The sequence below is a fragment of the Candoia aspera genome, chromosome 5 (genome assembly GCF_035149785.1).
Source record: "Candoia aspera isolate rCanAsp1 chromosome 5, rCanAsp1.hap2, whole genome shotgun sequence".
In the NCBI taxonomy this organism is placed as follows: Eukaryota; Metazoa; Chordata; class Lepidosauria; order Squamata; family Boidae; genus Candoia; species Candoia aspera.
In genome coordinates this window covers 13885224-13900697 of record NC_086157.1, presented here as the reverse complement: position 1 = coordinate 13900697, position 15474 = coordinate 13885224, and the positions used below count along the sequence as shown (strand labels likewise).

Genomic DNA, 15474 nt, shown 5'->3' with positions numbered 1-15474 from the left:
GCAGGGACAGTGTGCGTGTGTGTGGGGGGGGCGTGTTTTCCATGCCAGGTTGTCCTCCCTTTTAGGTAGAAATGGCCAGCCAAAAAGGTACATACTGAGATGAGAAATTGACTCTTTTCATTCAGTGATCACTAGATGGCAGCAAAAAGTCAGAGTTTTTTCTGTAACTCTTTTCCCCCCCAACCCCACCCCACCCTATTCAAAATCTTATTGTCTACTATGTTTGGATAACTGGATCTGCTTTGGACTATGGACTGACAGAAAGCATAGCTGGCAAACAGCTACAGATACCACTCTGTCAACAAAACGGAGCAGCCCAAATGGAATGACAGAATTTAAGAATACAACACATTTTCCACTGTGTGTGCATGTTTCTTGCCTCTGCCTTCTTCTCTGTGACATCCTTTCATGTATGTAAGCAGTGCTCTCATGGCCCCACTCAATTTTCTCTTCTCAAGGCTAAACATGTCCAGGTCCTTCAATCTCTCTTTACGGGACCTATGAAGCTGTTATAATTTTTCTGAATCCTCCTCAAAGTGTCAGAAATTGACACCATACAGGGGAGTGCACAAGAGGTGCGGCACGGGTCAGGGAGGGTACGAGGAGGTGTGCAAGAGGCACAAAACGGGTCAGGAAGTGTGCACGAGGGTGCAGCATGGGTTGGGGATTGTGCGCAAAGGTGCAAGGTGATGTGCAAGAGGCATGGCACAGGTTGCAGAGGGTGCGCAAGGGTGCACAGGGGTGTGCAGGTGGCTGGCACAGCATGAGTGCTGAGGGGCTGGGGGAGGGCACACGGGTGTGGAGACTTACCCCAGCAATTTGCAACCTTTCCTGCTGGCTTACCCATTGACTTTCTGGGGAAGCTGGCAAGGAAAGCTGCAAATGGAGATCACGTGATCCTGGGTGCTGCAACCAGTTTTAAGTGCAAACCTGTTGCCAAGCACCCAGATTGTGATCACATGACTGCGGGGATGCTGGGATGGCCAGAACTCTGAGGACCAGTTGTAAGCACTATTTGTTCAGCATTGTCTAGTCGCTGACCAAATGATCATAGGTTGAGAGCTACCTGTATAGGTAGTCCTTGCTTACCGACCAAATGGTCATTCAGTGACCATTCAAAGTTAACGATGGCACTGAAAAATGAGATGACTGGTCCTCAAAGTTGTGGCTATCGCAGCATCCCTGCGGCCATGTGATCACGATTTGGGCACCTGGCAAACGGCATGTGTTTACAACAGTTGCAGTGTCCTGCAGTTACGTGATCGCCATTTACCACCTTCACAGCTGGCTTCCAACAAGCAAAGTCAATGGGGATGTTGGAATTATCGGGGGCAACTCAGCATTGTCTCATAAGCATAAGGGGCTGCAGAATGCAGCTCTTGTCCTTTTATCTCGCTTGCACACAGACATTTCTATTCCACATAGAAATGTGTCTACAAAGAATCAGTGATGAATAAGTGCTTTCTGCTGTGAAGCTACTTGTATCCAGATCTACTGAATTAATGTAAGCTACCTTTTTTTCCCCTCTTCATCTGACTACAGTGTGAAGACTGAATTCTTTTCTGAATGTAATTAAGCTTAATGTGCAAGTTTCTTTTTGGTTCATGCTTCTACTTTGCAAGATTGTTGTTAGCTGTTTGGAGTTCTTTTATTAACCTTTAAAAACTCCATCAGGGAAATCCAGCAGGAGGTCGCAAGTTGCAGTGATGTGATGTCGTGCATAATGACCCGCAGTGATTTGCTTAACAACCACAGAGCTGATATCATAAGTCGGCAGGGTCATGTGATATTGCACTTGCCGACTATGTCACTTAGCAATGGAGTTGCCGGTCCCTATTGCGGTTGGTAAGTGAGAACTACCTGTATTCAAGATAGATCTACCTACAGCAGAACAGAGTGGAATTTTTCTGTGTGCTACATATCTTGCTCTGATCTGGAAATTATATTTCTCTTGATACGTTTGCTTTCTCTGCAGCCACACCACACTCTTATTCAGTCTGGAATCAACCCCTGTTCCAGATTCCTGGAATGCTATTTTATTGTTGTAGGGTGTAGTAACAGAATCTTGAAAGCCTATCCAAGTTTCTCTCTGTCCCATCTTATGCTAAACAAAATCAAGGTGGGGTTATTCTGAGTTTCCCATGCTTCATTCAGTCTCTGGACTGTGTAATTTTTCCTGGAAGTCTTCCCTTAAATAGTTCTTTCATACTTTCCCCAATGTCATCTCTACAGGTAGTCCTTGGTTAACGGAGGTAATAGGGAGCAGAATTTCCATCACTAAGTGGTGCAGTCATAAAGCATTATGTTATGTGGCTGCATCGCTTAGTGATGGCAATCCTGGCAGTCCCTGTTGCCATTGTTAACCGAATCCCACCAGTCATTAGGAGAGAATTCACTCAGATCCAAGCCATTCCCGGATTGGTCTCTCCCAGCCCCAAGCCTCAGTAAAGTAAGGGACTGCCCCCTCTACTCCTCTTAAACTCCCCCCACCTGCCTATCTCCCCCCCATCTCTGCCCTTTTGGCCACCCACCTACCTGCTGCTGCCAGCTGCCCTGCCACCCAGCCCTGCCCACTGCCACACCCACTGCACCACACACCACTACTGTACTGGCTGGGATCTTCTTTCATGCCACCTTCTTTCATGCCTGTGCACCCAGGGCCTCCATTCATGCACCAGGCTCCACTAGACCATTTCTGGCAGTTGACCATCCAGCTTTTGTTTGGAGACCTCCAGCAAAGGAGAGATCATTACTTTATGCAGCAGACTGTTCCACTGGCTGACTGCTCATATATTCAGGAATTGTCTTGGTCCATCGGTTGCCTAAGACATTTAATTTTGCATCTCCTGGAACTCCTCACTAGACAGCCACCCAAAATCAGCTAAAGAGAAAGGCCACTCAGAAGTAATCATGTCAAGTGCTTGGGTCACCTCCTTTTGCCAGTAGCTAATTAGGCCCTCAGTGGAACTGCCCAGAAGATCACTAGGAAAACCTCCAAGTGCCTCCTGGAAACTATTCAGATCCAGAAGACACCTGAGGTGGTCCATCTGTTCTTTCCATAGAGGTTACGCGTGACACTCAATCTTATCTGGACCAGGAAGTGATCTGACCAAGGCAAGTGGCTAAGAGGAATGCCCTTCATTACTCCTCAACTGGTCTGAGACAAAAGCAAGTATGTGGCAACCTGTATTTGTTGGGCTCAAGATTACTTGGGATAAACCCATGATTATGATGGAGGCCATGCACTCCTGAGCTCTATCTGACCCAGCCCTGAGGACATGACAATTGAACTCATTCAACAAAAACAAGCACAAGGACTTCAACACCGTGCCTGAGATCAGATCAAGCAGCTTGCAGAAGGATCCCACCGCACAGCAGGACTGCTGGTACACTAATAGGACTTCTCTTCTATGGTTTAGAACTTCATGGTCACTATGGCAATAAGAGCTTTCCATCATTGTATCATTAATGATGTATTCAGCAGGATATTCTCTGGATATCCAATACTGATATGGGAAAGGAAAAAAATCTCTGTGTTGGAGCCAGATATGATCCTCATCAAGGAGAAATGGTTCTCTGGTTAGGTTGGACTGAATACTGCCTTGAAGCTCTGCTAGTATAGAATTTTTTTAAAAATCTGTGAAGAGCTATGGATCTAAGTGGTTCCCTGATATTTGGTGAGAAACTGTCCACAGACTTGGACAACAATAATCAGAATATAGGGAGTTGGGCCTAAAGCCTCTCTAGGTTACAGACTGGTTCACCAGATGCACTTGGAAAGCTCACAAAACAGGATTTGAGGGTAATATTCCTAGCAGCAGCCATTGAATCCCGTCTGCTTTTGATTCATGAGCTTTGGAGTCAGTGATGTAGAACAAAAAGCTTCATTGTGGTGACTATTTCCCAAAGAAATGTATTGCACATGAAACAATGAAGGGCCTACCTGGGATAATTTGATGTTCATTCCACATGACCTGTTGTACCTTGTAGCAGGTCAGTGGAACAATACACATTGCCACATATGTCTTTTTGTATATAGTGCTTTGATGGACTGGCAGAATATAGACACCCGTTTGGCTCAAAGTGGAATGACTGCTATAGTAATCTGAACATTGTAAAGGAACACCAGTGGCTAGTTCTCATGATCTAATGAGCATTTAGTTTCAGAAATTATATCAAAAGCCTCTCCTGAGCAGTGACTAGGACAACTTACCAAATTTGTCAGTTGTCAAACTCTGCTCACATGGTAGTACATAGATAGTACATATATCTGCATCCACGTATAAATTTGCAAAACAGTGTCTGCAGAATCTCAGAGCAACCTATGAAAAGGTAGATGATTCTGTTATGGTGAGTGCCTTTTGTTTCTGTTCCTGTATGATGAATAGCCTGATTGGAGAATACTTACTTGAAAGTAACTCAGATAGGTTTTGGTGTGACATTCAGGCTTACATTCTTTAGCTTCATAATGCTTAACCCTTTTCAGGCTGAGAGCTTTACTAATCCCTGGGGCCATACTCCAAAAAATAAGCAGGGGTAAGGTAATAAATGGAGCCTTGTGCGGTACAGAGTGGTAGGCGGCAGTATTGCAACCAAAACTCCCCACGACCCAAGTTCGATCCCAGTGGAAGCTGGATTCTTGGGTAGCCAGCTCAGGTCAACTCAGCCTTCCATCCTTCCAAGGTTGGTAAAATGAGTACCCAGCTCTCTGGGGAAGGTGACGACTGGGGAAGGCAATGGCAAACCACCCCGCTCTATAGTCTGCCAAGAAAACGTGAAAGCGATGTCCCCCCAAAGGGTCAGACATGACTCGGTGCTTGCACAAGGGACCTTTCACCTTTCACCAAGGTAATAAAATAAAATAAAAGTAGTACTCAAAATTAAACTAAATGAACTTATCCCCCCCTTCTCAAAAAATTGCTTTAAATATGTTTAAACATATTCTGAATAAAGAGATGTCCATAAACAGTTCCTCAAGATGGGATGGAAGATTGCCCTCTTCCAAGTGGGTACAGTAAACCTGGAGCTGGATTTTGGCCCAGCAGAAGGATAGGGAACCCATGAGAGGTACTAAGGATGGGAAGGTAGGAGGATCCAGACAGGGTGAATGAGAACAAGCCTGGTATGGAGGTGATGGCAGGGTGAAGAGTTCTGGGTGCTGGGTCAAGAGACCAAGACTAAGGCTGGAAAGAGACAGGGACTAGAGGGGGGTTGGCCTTGCACCCAGTTGTTATCTGCTATCTCTGAGGAGGCCACACCACCTTTCCCTACTGTTCAGCTCCATAGACAGCGTCACTGAGGAGAGAATGAGCATGCCTGTGTATTTCTGTGGGAAGGGTAGTGACAACCCCTAAGGAGACCCAGAAGGGAAGAAGAGTGGTCCTGAGGTCAAGTTCATGTGCAGCTGTGGCCAGAGGAACCAAATCCTTTTCAGGACTCAGGGAAGGACTGTGACCAAATGCTCTCCACTTATTTGCATCTTGTAAGAATTGTGCAATACCTAAAGTTCAAAGGCAGCTTGTGGGTTAATAGGTTGTGCCCCTGTTAATATCCATTGTAATTATTCACTAAATCTATTTTTTTCTCCCTTCCCTTCTATTTTATAGAAGCATCTTCTGATTTTCCTTCTGATCCTTACCCTTTTAAGGAACTTGTGTGATGCTCAATGTTCTGTAAAACCAGTCAGTAGAAAGGGTAAGGATTTTGTTTTGTGTTCAAAAGAAAAGAAAAACATATGAAATAGTAGTAATCATGGGTATCCAGATCCTCCTAATGGTTTTGTCAAAATACAAAATAAAGCTATTCCTGCTACCGTACAGCAGCATCCACAGAGAGAAATCAGATGGATCAGTCTGATGAAAACAGTACCATACAAGTGCACTGCAAGCTTTTCCCTTTCAACATGTGTATAAAACGGGCAAAGCTTGTGTCATGACAGCATGATTCTGCTTTCATCAGAGTGACTTGTTTGACCTCTCCCTGGTGAAAAGTAAACTATATTCTTCATGCCGATATAACTAGGCACAGTACAAATAATAAAATAGAACATCAAAAATTAATACAATAGCTTACTCCAGTTGAGTAAGATAAAATATAGAATCCTAGTAACTGGAATGGCCCATAACGTTAAATCATTAAATCCTATATCTAAATAACAATACATAACTGCATAAAAATATCAAATCAAATCAAATTTTATTTTATAGCCAAAAGGCCCCAAAACAAGTTATAAATATAATCCAGACCTAACATTAGATAAAGCAGTTTAGCAGATAAAATATTTGATAAATATTACGTGAGACACTTAAAGTGTTTTGCAATCTGTAGACTCAATATAGGACTGGATCCTTATGATTCTTCTTGAGTGATCAGAACTACAGCAGACAGTAGAGAAGTAAAATAATTTTGCAATGGGAGCTGTCTTCCTTCGGTTCAATTAATTCCTCCTCCCCTTCCTAAAAAAGGCCCTTTTGAACCCTGTGTGGTGCTTGGGCTCTTGGCCTTTTTGTTCCTTTTCATAGCAAAAATGCTCTGTGCAGGAATGAATATTGGTGAATAAGATGTACTGGAAAGAAGAAGCAGGATTAAGAGATGGCCCCAACTAAAGTATCAGAAATGTTCACTATTTAAAATTATCAGACAGTCAGGTTTTTTAGTTAAAGAATAACTGGGCATTGACTTTAGTAGCCCAAAATACATGGACATTGGATGCAATAAAAATAAATTGGGAAGGGAAAATAGACTAAAAAAATCTGTTCAATTTTACAATCAATAAAATCAGTAAGGAATCACATATTCCTTTTATAAAACAGTGATAATTGGTTCCCACGATAGAGGCAAGAGGAAGAATTTGAATGTATGAATATAAAGAATTTTCTAGTGATTAATGCTTGTTTTATACCTTCCTTTTGTCTAGAAGAAATAAATGTGATTCTTCCCTTAAAACCACCCACTCTCCCATGGGCTTTCCCCTGTCTAAACTACCTTCCCCAAGTTTCCCCAAGCTGTTAATCTTGCAGTTGGAAAAAAACAGGGTGCATGATGATGTTCTTCTAGATGTTCAGTAAAAAACTAATTCTAGCTGTGTTACTTCATTAGAAAGAACACCCAAATCCACAGTTAAGTGATATCCTTGTTAGATTTGATCTTACCTTAAAAATACTTCCCAGGGAATGGAATTAAAAATAATAGATTTTAGAGAAAATGGGAAATTAATATTTTCTTTATATCTTGATGCTTTCCCAGCAAGGATTAGGGAAAACCCAGTGCTGTGTATCTACCCACTCCTTAAAGTTACCTGTTATTTTATTGAACAGTTTGAGCTAACAGATAATAGCTTTTCTGAGCCATTAATGGAATGGGCAGCATACAAATTTTGTTGTTTATTCGTTTAGTCGCTTCCGACTCTTCGTGACTTCATGGACCAACCCACGCCAGAGCTTCCTGTCGGTCGTCAACACCCCCAGCTCCCCCAGAGACGAGTCCGTCACCTCTAGAATATCATCCATCCATCTTGCCCTTGGTCGGCCCCTCTTCCTTTTGCCTTCCACTCTCCCTAGCATCAGCATCTTCTCCAGGGTGTCCTGTCTTCTCATGATGTGGCCAAAGTATTTCAGTTTTGCCTTTAATATCATTCCCTCAAGTGAGCAGTCTGGCTTTATTTCCTGGAGGATGGACTGGTTGGATCTTCTTGCAGTCCAAGGCACTCTCAGAATTTTCCTCCAACACCACAGTTCAAAAGCATCGATCTTCCTTCGCTCAGCCTTCCTTATGGTCCAGCTCTCGCAGCCATATGTTACTACAGGGAACACCATTGCTTTAACTATGCGGGCCTTTGTTGTCAGTGTGATGTCTCTGCTCTTAACTATTTTATCGAGATTTGTCATTGCTCTTCTTCCAAGGATTAAGCGTCTTCTGATTTCCTGACTGCAGTCAGCATCTGCAGTAATCTTTGCACCTAGGAATACAAAGTCTTTCACTGCTTCTACATTTTCTCCCTCTATTTGCCAGTTATCAATCAAGCTGGTTGCCATAATCTTGGTTTTTTTGAGGTTTAGTTGCAAGCCAGCTTTTGCACTTTCTTCTTTCACCTTCATCATAAGGCTCCTCAGTTCCTCTTCGCTTTCAGCCATCAAAGTGGTATCATCTGCATATCTGAGATTGTTAATGTTTCTTCCAGAGATTTTAACTCCAGCCTTGGATTCCTCAAGGCCAGCTTGTCGCATGATGTGTTCTGCATACAAGTTGAATAGGTAGGGTGAGAGTATACAGCCCTGCCGTACTCCTTTCCCAATCTTAAACCAGTCTGTTGTTCCGTGGTCTGTTCTTACTGTTGCTACTTGGTCGTTATACAGATTCTTCAGGAGGCATACAAGATGACTTGGTATCCCCATACCACTAAGAACTTGCCACAATTTGTTATGGTCCACACAGTCAAAGGCTTTAGAATAGTCAATAAAACAGAAATAGATGTTTTTCTGAAACTCCCTGGCTTTTTCCATTATCCAGCGGATATTGGCAATTTGGTCTCTAGTTCCTCTGCCTTTTCTAAACCCAGCTTGTATGTCTGGCAATTCTCGCTCCATGAACTGCTGAAGTCTACCTTGCAGGATCTTGAGCATTACCTTACTGGCATGTGAAATGAGTGCCACTGTTCGATAGTTTGAACATTCTTTAGTGTTTCCCTTTTTTGGTATGGGGATATAAGTTGATTTTTTCCAGTCTGATGGCCATTCCTGTGTTTTCCAAATTTGCTGGCATATAGCATGCATTACCTTGACAGCATCATCTTGCAAGATTTTGAACAGTTCAGCTGGGATGCCGTCGTCTCCTGTTGCCTTGTTATTAGCAATGCTTCTTAAGGCCCACTCAACCTCACTCTTCAGGATGTCTGGCTCTAGCTCACCGACCACACCGTCAAAGCTATCCCCGATATTGTTATCCTTCCTATACAGGTTTTCTGTATATTCTTGCCACCTTTTCTTGATCTCTTCTTCTGTTAGGTCCTTGCCATCTTTGTTTTTGATCATACCCATTTTGGCCTGGAATTTACCTCCAATGTTTCTAATTTTCTGGAAGAGGTCTCTTGTCCTTCCTATTCTATTGTCTTCTTCCACTTCCGCGCATTGCTTGTTTAAAAATAATTCCTTATCTCTTCTGGCTAACCTCTGGAATTTTGCATTTAATTGGGCATATCTCCCCCTATCACTGTTGCCTTTTGCTTTCCTTCTTTCTTGGGCTACTTCTAGTGTCTCAGCAGACAGCCATTTTGCCTTCTTGGTTTTCTCTTTCTTTGGGATGTATTTTGTTGCCGCCTCCTGAACAATGCTGCCAACTTCTGTCCAGAGTTCTTCCAGGACCCTATCTACTAAGTCCAGTCCCTTAAATCTATTCGTCACCTCCACTGCATATTCCTTAGGAATATTAGTGAGCTCATATCTAGCTGATCTGTGGGTCTTCCCTAATCTCTTTAGTCTGATCCTAAATTATGCAAGAAGAAGTTCGTGATCTGAACTACAGTCAGCTCCAGGCCTTGTTTTTACCGACTGTACAGATGTCCGCCACCTTTGGCTGCAAAGGATGTAATCAATCTGATTTCGGTGTTGTCCATCTGGTGAAGTCCATGTATAAAGCCGTCTCTTCGGTTGTTGGAAGAGAGTGTTTGTTATGCAGAGTGAGTTGTCTTGGCAAAATTCTATCAGCCTATGTCCTGCTTCGTTTTGTTCTCCCAGGCCATACTTACCTGTAATTCGAGGTGTCATTTGACTGCCCACCTTAGCATTCCAGTCTCCTGTGATGAAAATAACATCTCTTTTAGGTGTGTTGTCCAGTAGGTGCTGCAGATCCTCATAGAACTGCTCTACTTCAGCTTCTTCAGCATTTGTGGTTGGGGCGTATATTTGGATCACTGTGATGTTAGATGGCTTGCCCTGAATTCGAATTGAGATCATTCTATCATTTTTTGGGTTGTATCCAAGCACTGCTTTAGCCACTTTACTATTAATTATGAAGGCTACTCCATTTCTTCTGTGGTCCTCTTGTCCACAGTAGTAGATCTGGTGGTCATTTGATGTGAAGTGGCCCATTCCAGTCCATTTCAGTTCACTGACGCCCAGAATGTCTATCTTTAATCTTGACATCTCACCAATAACCACATCCAATTTGCCCTGGCTCATAGATCTTACATTCCAGGTTCCGATGGTGTGTTGATCCTTAGAACATCGGATTCGCCGTTCACCACCAGCACCGTCGGCCGCTAGCCGTCCTTTCGGCTTTGAGCTAGCTGCGTCATCACGTCTGGGGCTAGTTGAGCTCATCCTCTGTTCCTCCCCAGTAGCATTTTGACCATCTTCCGACCTGGGGGTCTCATCTTCCGATGGTATACCGACATATCTCTGGTTGTACTGATCCATTTAGTTTTCACGGCAAGAATACTGAGGTGGGTTGCCATTACCTTCCCCAGGGATCGCATTTAGTCTGACCTCTCTGTCATGACCTTCCCGTCTTGGGTGGCCCTTCACGGTTTAGCTCATGGCATCATTGAGGTGCTCAAGCTCCAGCACCACGACAAGGTAACGATCCTTTGCTGAAGAGCATACAAATACGTAAATAAAATCTATCAGTGTATCTTTTTGGTGTTAAATTAAAGCTCTCACCAATAATATTACTTTGACTTGAATAATACACTCATATCTATAATCAAGTGTGAGTGAATTGAACATGTGGTAGGAAAATCTAACTGGCACTTCCAGAATTCCCAGGGGCACTTGTAATATTTGTGTTAGAGGAAACTCTAGAAGCAATTTGTGGCTGTGCTGATTACATGAAGGGAGAAACATAGAGAAGGCTTGGCCACTTCCTGAAAAATTGTCTGTCCAATTTTACTGAAAACAACAAGGAGATGGGATCATATTCAGAAATTCAGAATTAGTTCTGCATTGTCTGTGTTCTACATCTTGCAGGTTGCTTTCAGAATGGAAAGTGGTACCGTGTTCCTGCTGTTTGGAAAACAAACAACTGCCAAAGATGTGAATGTAAACCAAAAGAACTGATATGCTGCAGCCTGTAAGTTCAAACCTTTAAATCTCTCACATTTTCTGAACGCTGGTATTTGTTTTTTAAATAAAACATTTTGCTGTTTTTTTAAAGCGATGGTTAGAATATCATCCTTGACCTCCTTGTTCTAAAGATCCTCCATCATACCCCATTTTTTGTTTCCTGTTTGATTCTCAGGTGCCTCCACCTATTGATCTACTTAAATAATCTTTGGGTTGTTGACTCTAAACCAACCTGTATGCTTATGGGTTGAATTCCTACAAACTCATTTATCCATGTGGTTAACTCACTCATTATATTGCTCTCACGTAAAGTGTAAGCAACCTGCATTTTATTATTCATAATGTTTGAGTTAATTGATTCCTTACAAGTAGTTGTATACTAATTATTTTCCCAAAGCAATTAGTTAAACATTTTTATTATTCTCTTACCTTATTGTATATAGTGACAAGTTCTGTCCTTGGTAGGGGTTTGCAGGAGCTTATTGGCCCATATTTACTTATCATCCAGGGGCATGCTGTCCCAGTAGGAGAATGTCATTCTGGAAGCACCAATTCCCTTCATAATCTTCAGCCTGAGCACCTAAAGCATTCTCTGCTAGACCATGTAGGATGGATAGATTCTACTTGCAGAAGATGGTCCTGAGAACACAATGTTAATCTGCTGAATAAATGAACAGTGGTCAGCAAGTGGGCCGCTACTATCAGCAAGTGGGCCCCACTGGTCAGCAAGTGGGCCCACAAATTGCAGTAGTGTAACTGAGAGATGCCAATGGAGAGAGTCACTATCCACAGCATACCTGATCCAGGAAAAGGCGTAATTGGTGGACCTGGTTAACCTGGCCAAAGGCTCTTTTGGCCATAGCTTCCACCTACTGTTCCAGCAATAGCCATGAATCCAAGAGTCCAAACTATGCTTCAGCTACTTCAGGGGAAGTGCAACCCCTGTCTAGAGCAATATATGGAATATCCATGGTACCAGAAGGGGTCAGTACCCACAGCCAGTCCATCTTGTTGGAGTCCAGCTGCAACCTGTTTTGACCCATCTAGTTCCTCATAGCCTCCAAGCTGTGGGTCAAGATTTCCACTGCATCTCCTGTTCATTCTGGGGAAAGAGAAATAAAACTGCGTATCATCAGCATACTGATAATACCTGTCAGCCCCTACACTTGTTGAAGTGACAGTGGAATCAGTTAGCAAGAGAGGTTCCTCTTAACTGGATGTGTTTGTGGATGTGCTAGACTGCAGAGGATGGTTCCAGTGGAGGCTTACTATCTACTATCTGAAATGCTGCTATTATGAGCTAGACTAGATCTGAATTGTCCCTTCTATCTTTAGAATGTTATGACTGCTAAAAAGAAATTTCTCTAATAAGTAGTATGTAGGATCATACATTGTTTCCTCCTTGTAGTACATCTACAGATGGTTAAGGGTCAGAATTGTCCTTAGCTGACAATTTTGGCAATTGAAAGCTGAAAGTTGCTAATGTTGTATAGTAGTTCATCAAAGTCTTAGATGATTTCACTAGTGTACTGATAATTTTAATATCCTTTCTGCAACATGGCCTGTCTTAATTATTTAGAGTTTTCAGACCTATCAACTATGATAAGAAGAAATGCATTGCCATATTTCACCGCCAAAGTTGCTCCATCCGTGTGGTGAAGAAAAATGATCCCACAGAAAGCTGCCAAGTCTTTGCTGGGGTTGGTTAACAGCCTGTGTAGTCCAAGCTTTTTTTTTTTTTTGAAATCTGGTTTCCTTTCTCCCTTTCCTAATTTTGATCTCACATATTCCACCTCTGTTACTAAACAAAATTTATTGACCAAAAATTATTTACAAAATAAATGTTGTAGTCATGAAGATGACCATTCTCAAGACTAAAGATCAGTACTTCCAATCACATAAGACAAGTCTGTTAAGAAGTGGTTGGAAAGTATTTGCCACCAAAACAATACATATTTAATGGATTCTTTCTACAGGAACTACATTGTTTCAACTATATCATTATTATGAATTTTGCCTTCATAAAGCTGTTAGAACAGGCCCAGTAATTAAGATCTATATTACGAAATATATATTTTGGAAAAATGAGACCTTGACCTAACTTTAAGTGCTTATAAGAGTCACTAAGCAGAATCTTTTTAACTATTAAAGTTGATCCTGCTAGATCTGCCTGTTCTTCTTCAGCATTGCAAATAATAATAAATACCAAATAATTTGGATATATCTATTGCACAGTTTCTTCTCTTTTCTGTGTTAGTCATACTGTACCTAGAATATTGCATTAGGAAGGACATTGACAAATTGGAGCATGTTCAGAGGGGAGCAACCAAGATAATGAGGGGCCTGAAACAAACAATCAAACAAAGTTGGGAATAGTTGGAGGCATTGTGTATGGTTAGCTTGAAGAAGAGAAAGAGTGGAGGGAGAAGTGAGAATTGTTTCCAAGTATCCAAAGGGTCATGTAATGAATGGGGTAGATCTGTTTTGGATTATTTTAGAGGGCAGGACAAAAAATGAGTTTAAATTACAAGAAATAAATTTTGGTTGGACATCAGAAAAAAATCCTAATTGTAAGAGCTGTTTAACAATGGAACAGAGAGCCTTGGGAGATGGTGGACTCTTCCCAGATGTGACTAAACAGAGCTGGATGGCATCTATCTATGATGTACTAGTGGATTACTATTCTGGACAAGCAGATGGATTAGATGATCTCCAAGGGTCTTTCCAATCCTTACATTCTATAATTCTATGAACTGTATTTATTAATCAGTGGCTAAATAAATATAACTATATAGTCAACTTAGCAAAATGTGTAGTATTATCTAACCAATCATCCATAAACCCAGGAGACAGACTCTATCCCATGGCCAGGCCCCCATGCTCAGGCACAAAATCAAGTTTTCAAGGCCTTACAAAAGGTCAGCAGGGACGGGGCCAGTCTAATCTTGGGGGATGGGGATGATATTCCAAAAGGCAGGTTCCACGGCAGACAAGGCTCTCCTTCTGGGTCCCGCCAGCTGACATTCCCTAGCCAATGGTACCTGGAACATGCCCTTCCTGCCAGATCACGTAGGATGGGTAGCAACAATTGGTGAGAGATGGTCCCGTAAGTAACCCAGTCCTAAGCCATGAAGAGCTTTAAAGGTGACAACCAGCACCTTGAATTGCACCCAGAAGCACACTGGAAGCCAATGCAGCTCGTGGAGCAGTGATGTCACATTCACCGAGTTACTGGCACCAGGAACTGCCCACACCACTGCATTCTGCAGCGGTTGGAGCTTCTGAATATTTTTCAAGGGCAGCCCCATGTAAAGTGCATTGCAGTAGTCCAGTCTGGAGGTGATGAGGTTATGAGTAACCATGAGTAGGGCCCCCCAGTCCAGGAACTGACCTACATCCCAAAGTTGTGCAAAGGCCCTCCCAGCCACTGTTGTCTACTGCTCTTTGAGCAGGAGTCTTGAGTCCAGGAGGACTCCTAGATTGCACACCAGGATTGCCTGGAGCAGTGCCACCCCATACAGAACCAAAGATGGAAGGTCCCCAGAACCAGGAGGTCCAAAAACCCAGAGCTTCTTGGTCTTGCTTGGGTTGAGCTGAACTCTGTTGTGCCCCATCCAGGGCCCCATAGCCTCCAGGCCCTGAGACTGAACCTCCACAGTATTACTCAGGCAGCCTGGGATGGAGATATAAAGCTAGATATCATCAGCATACTGATGATACCTCACCCCAAACTGCTGGATGACCTCACCCAGCAGCTTCATGTTGAACATGATGTTAAATAGGAGGGGAGAGAGTATCGAGCCCTGTGGCACCCCACAAAGGAGGGACCACCAGCTGGATCTCTCCCCCACCATCAACATCAATTGGAACCAACTCCAGAGGAAAGAAGAGAACCAGGACAACACTGTGCCACCCCCCCCCCCAACTCCTAGAGCTGGTCCAGAAGGATACTATGATGGTTGGTATTGAAAGCTGCTGCTAGGAGGTCAAGAAGAGCAAAGATACCACCACAGCCATGCTGCTCCTGCCAGAGATCTTCCAAGAGTGAGATCAATGCCATCTTGGTCCCATACCCAGGCCTGAACCCTGACTGAAGAGGGTCCAGATATTTTTCATTGCTAGAGAAATTGGACCAGAAATTGCAGGTGCAATTTGCAGCTATCTAGATTTAATTTAAATATAAGAAAAAACTTCCTGACAGTAAGATCTCTGCAACAATGGAACAGTCTACCTATAGAGATGGTGGCTTCTCTATCTCTGGAGCTTATAGATACCTTATAAATCTTACAAATCAAACAAATGTTTAAAAAGTCCAATAAAACTTAATCCAAATTATTAAAGAGAAATGAAATCATAATAGCCTCATTATCAATCCAATTACACATTCTTAAATTTTTACCCCACTTCAAAATATACC

General features: G+C 42.7%; 1 protein-coding gene across 2 annotated transcripts; it reads left to right on the top strand.

The window, feature by feature from the left end:
• The first annotated feature begins 261 nt into the window (after window positions 1-261).
• MSMB (microseminoprotein beta) lies at window positions 262-13510 on the top strand. 2 transcript variants are annotated; one of them, XM_063304628.1, is made up of 4 exons: window positions 262-410; window positions 5607-5694; window positions 10962-11064; window positions 12637-13510. In XM_063304628.1, exons 1-4 carry the CDS (start codon window positions 369-371, stop codon window positions 12764-12766), a joined length of 363 nt encoding a protein of 120 aa, XP_063160698.1. In that variant the 5' UTR covers window positions 262-368; the 3' UTR covers window positions 12767-13510. The 2 variants fall into 2 exon arrangements, 1 of the variants encoding a protein (XP_063160698.1); XR_010068047.1 differs by lacking the exon at window positions 262-410 and adding an exon at window positions 12105-12259 and having other exon boundaries at window positions 4912-5694.
• The last annotated feature ends 1964 nt before the right edge of the window (window positions 13511-15474 follow it).

Bases quoted from the DNA above. Each gene is read 5' to 3' on its own strand.
- MSMB (XM_063304628.1), top strand. From the start codon at position 369: ATGTTTCTTGCCTCTGCCTTCTTCTCTGTGACATCCTTTCAT. The intron at 411-5,606 runs GTATGTAAGCAG...TCTATTTTATAG, and splicing joins TCTCTGTGACATCCTTTCAT to AAGCATCTTCTGATTTTCCT. The intron at 5,695-10,961 runs GTAAGGATTTTG...TACATCTTGCAG, and splicing joins AAAACCAGTCAGTAGAAAGG to GTTGCTTTCAGAATGGAAAG.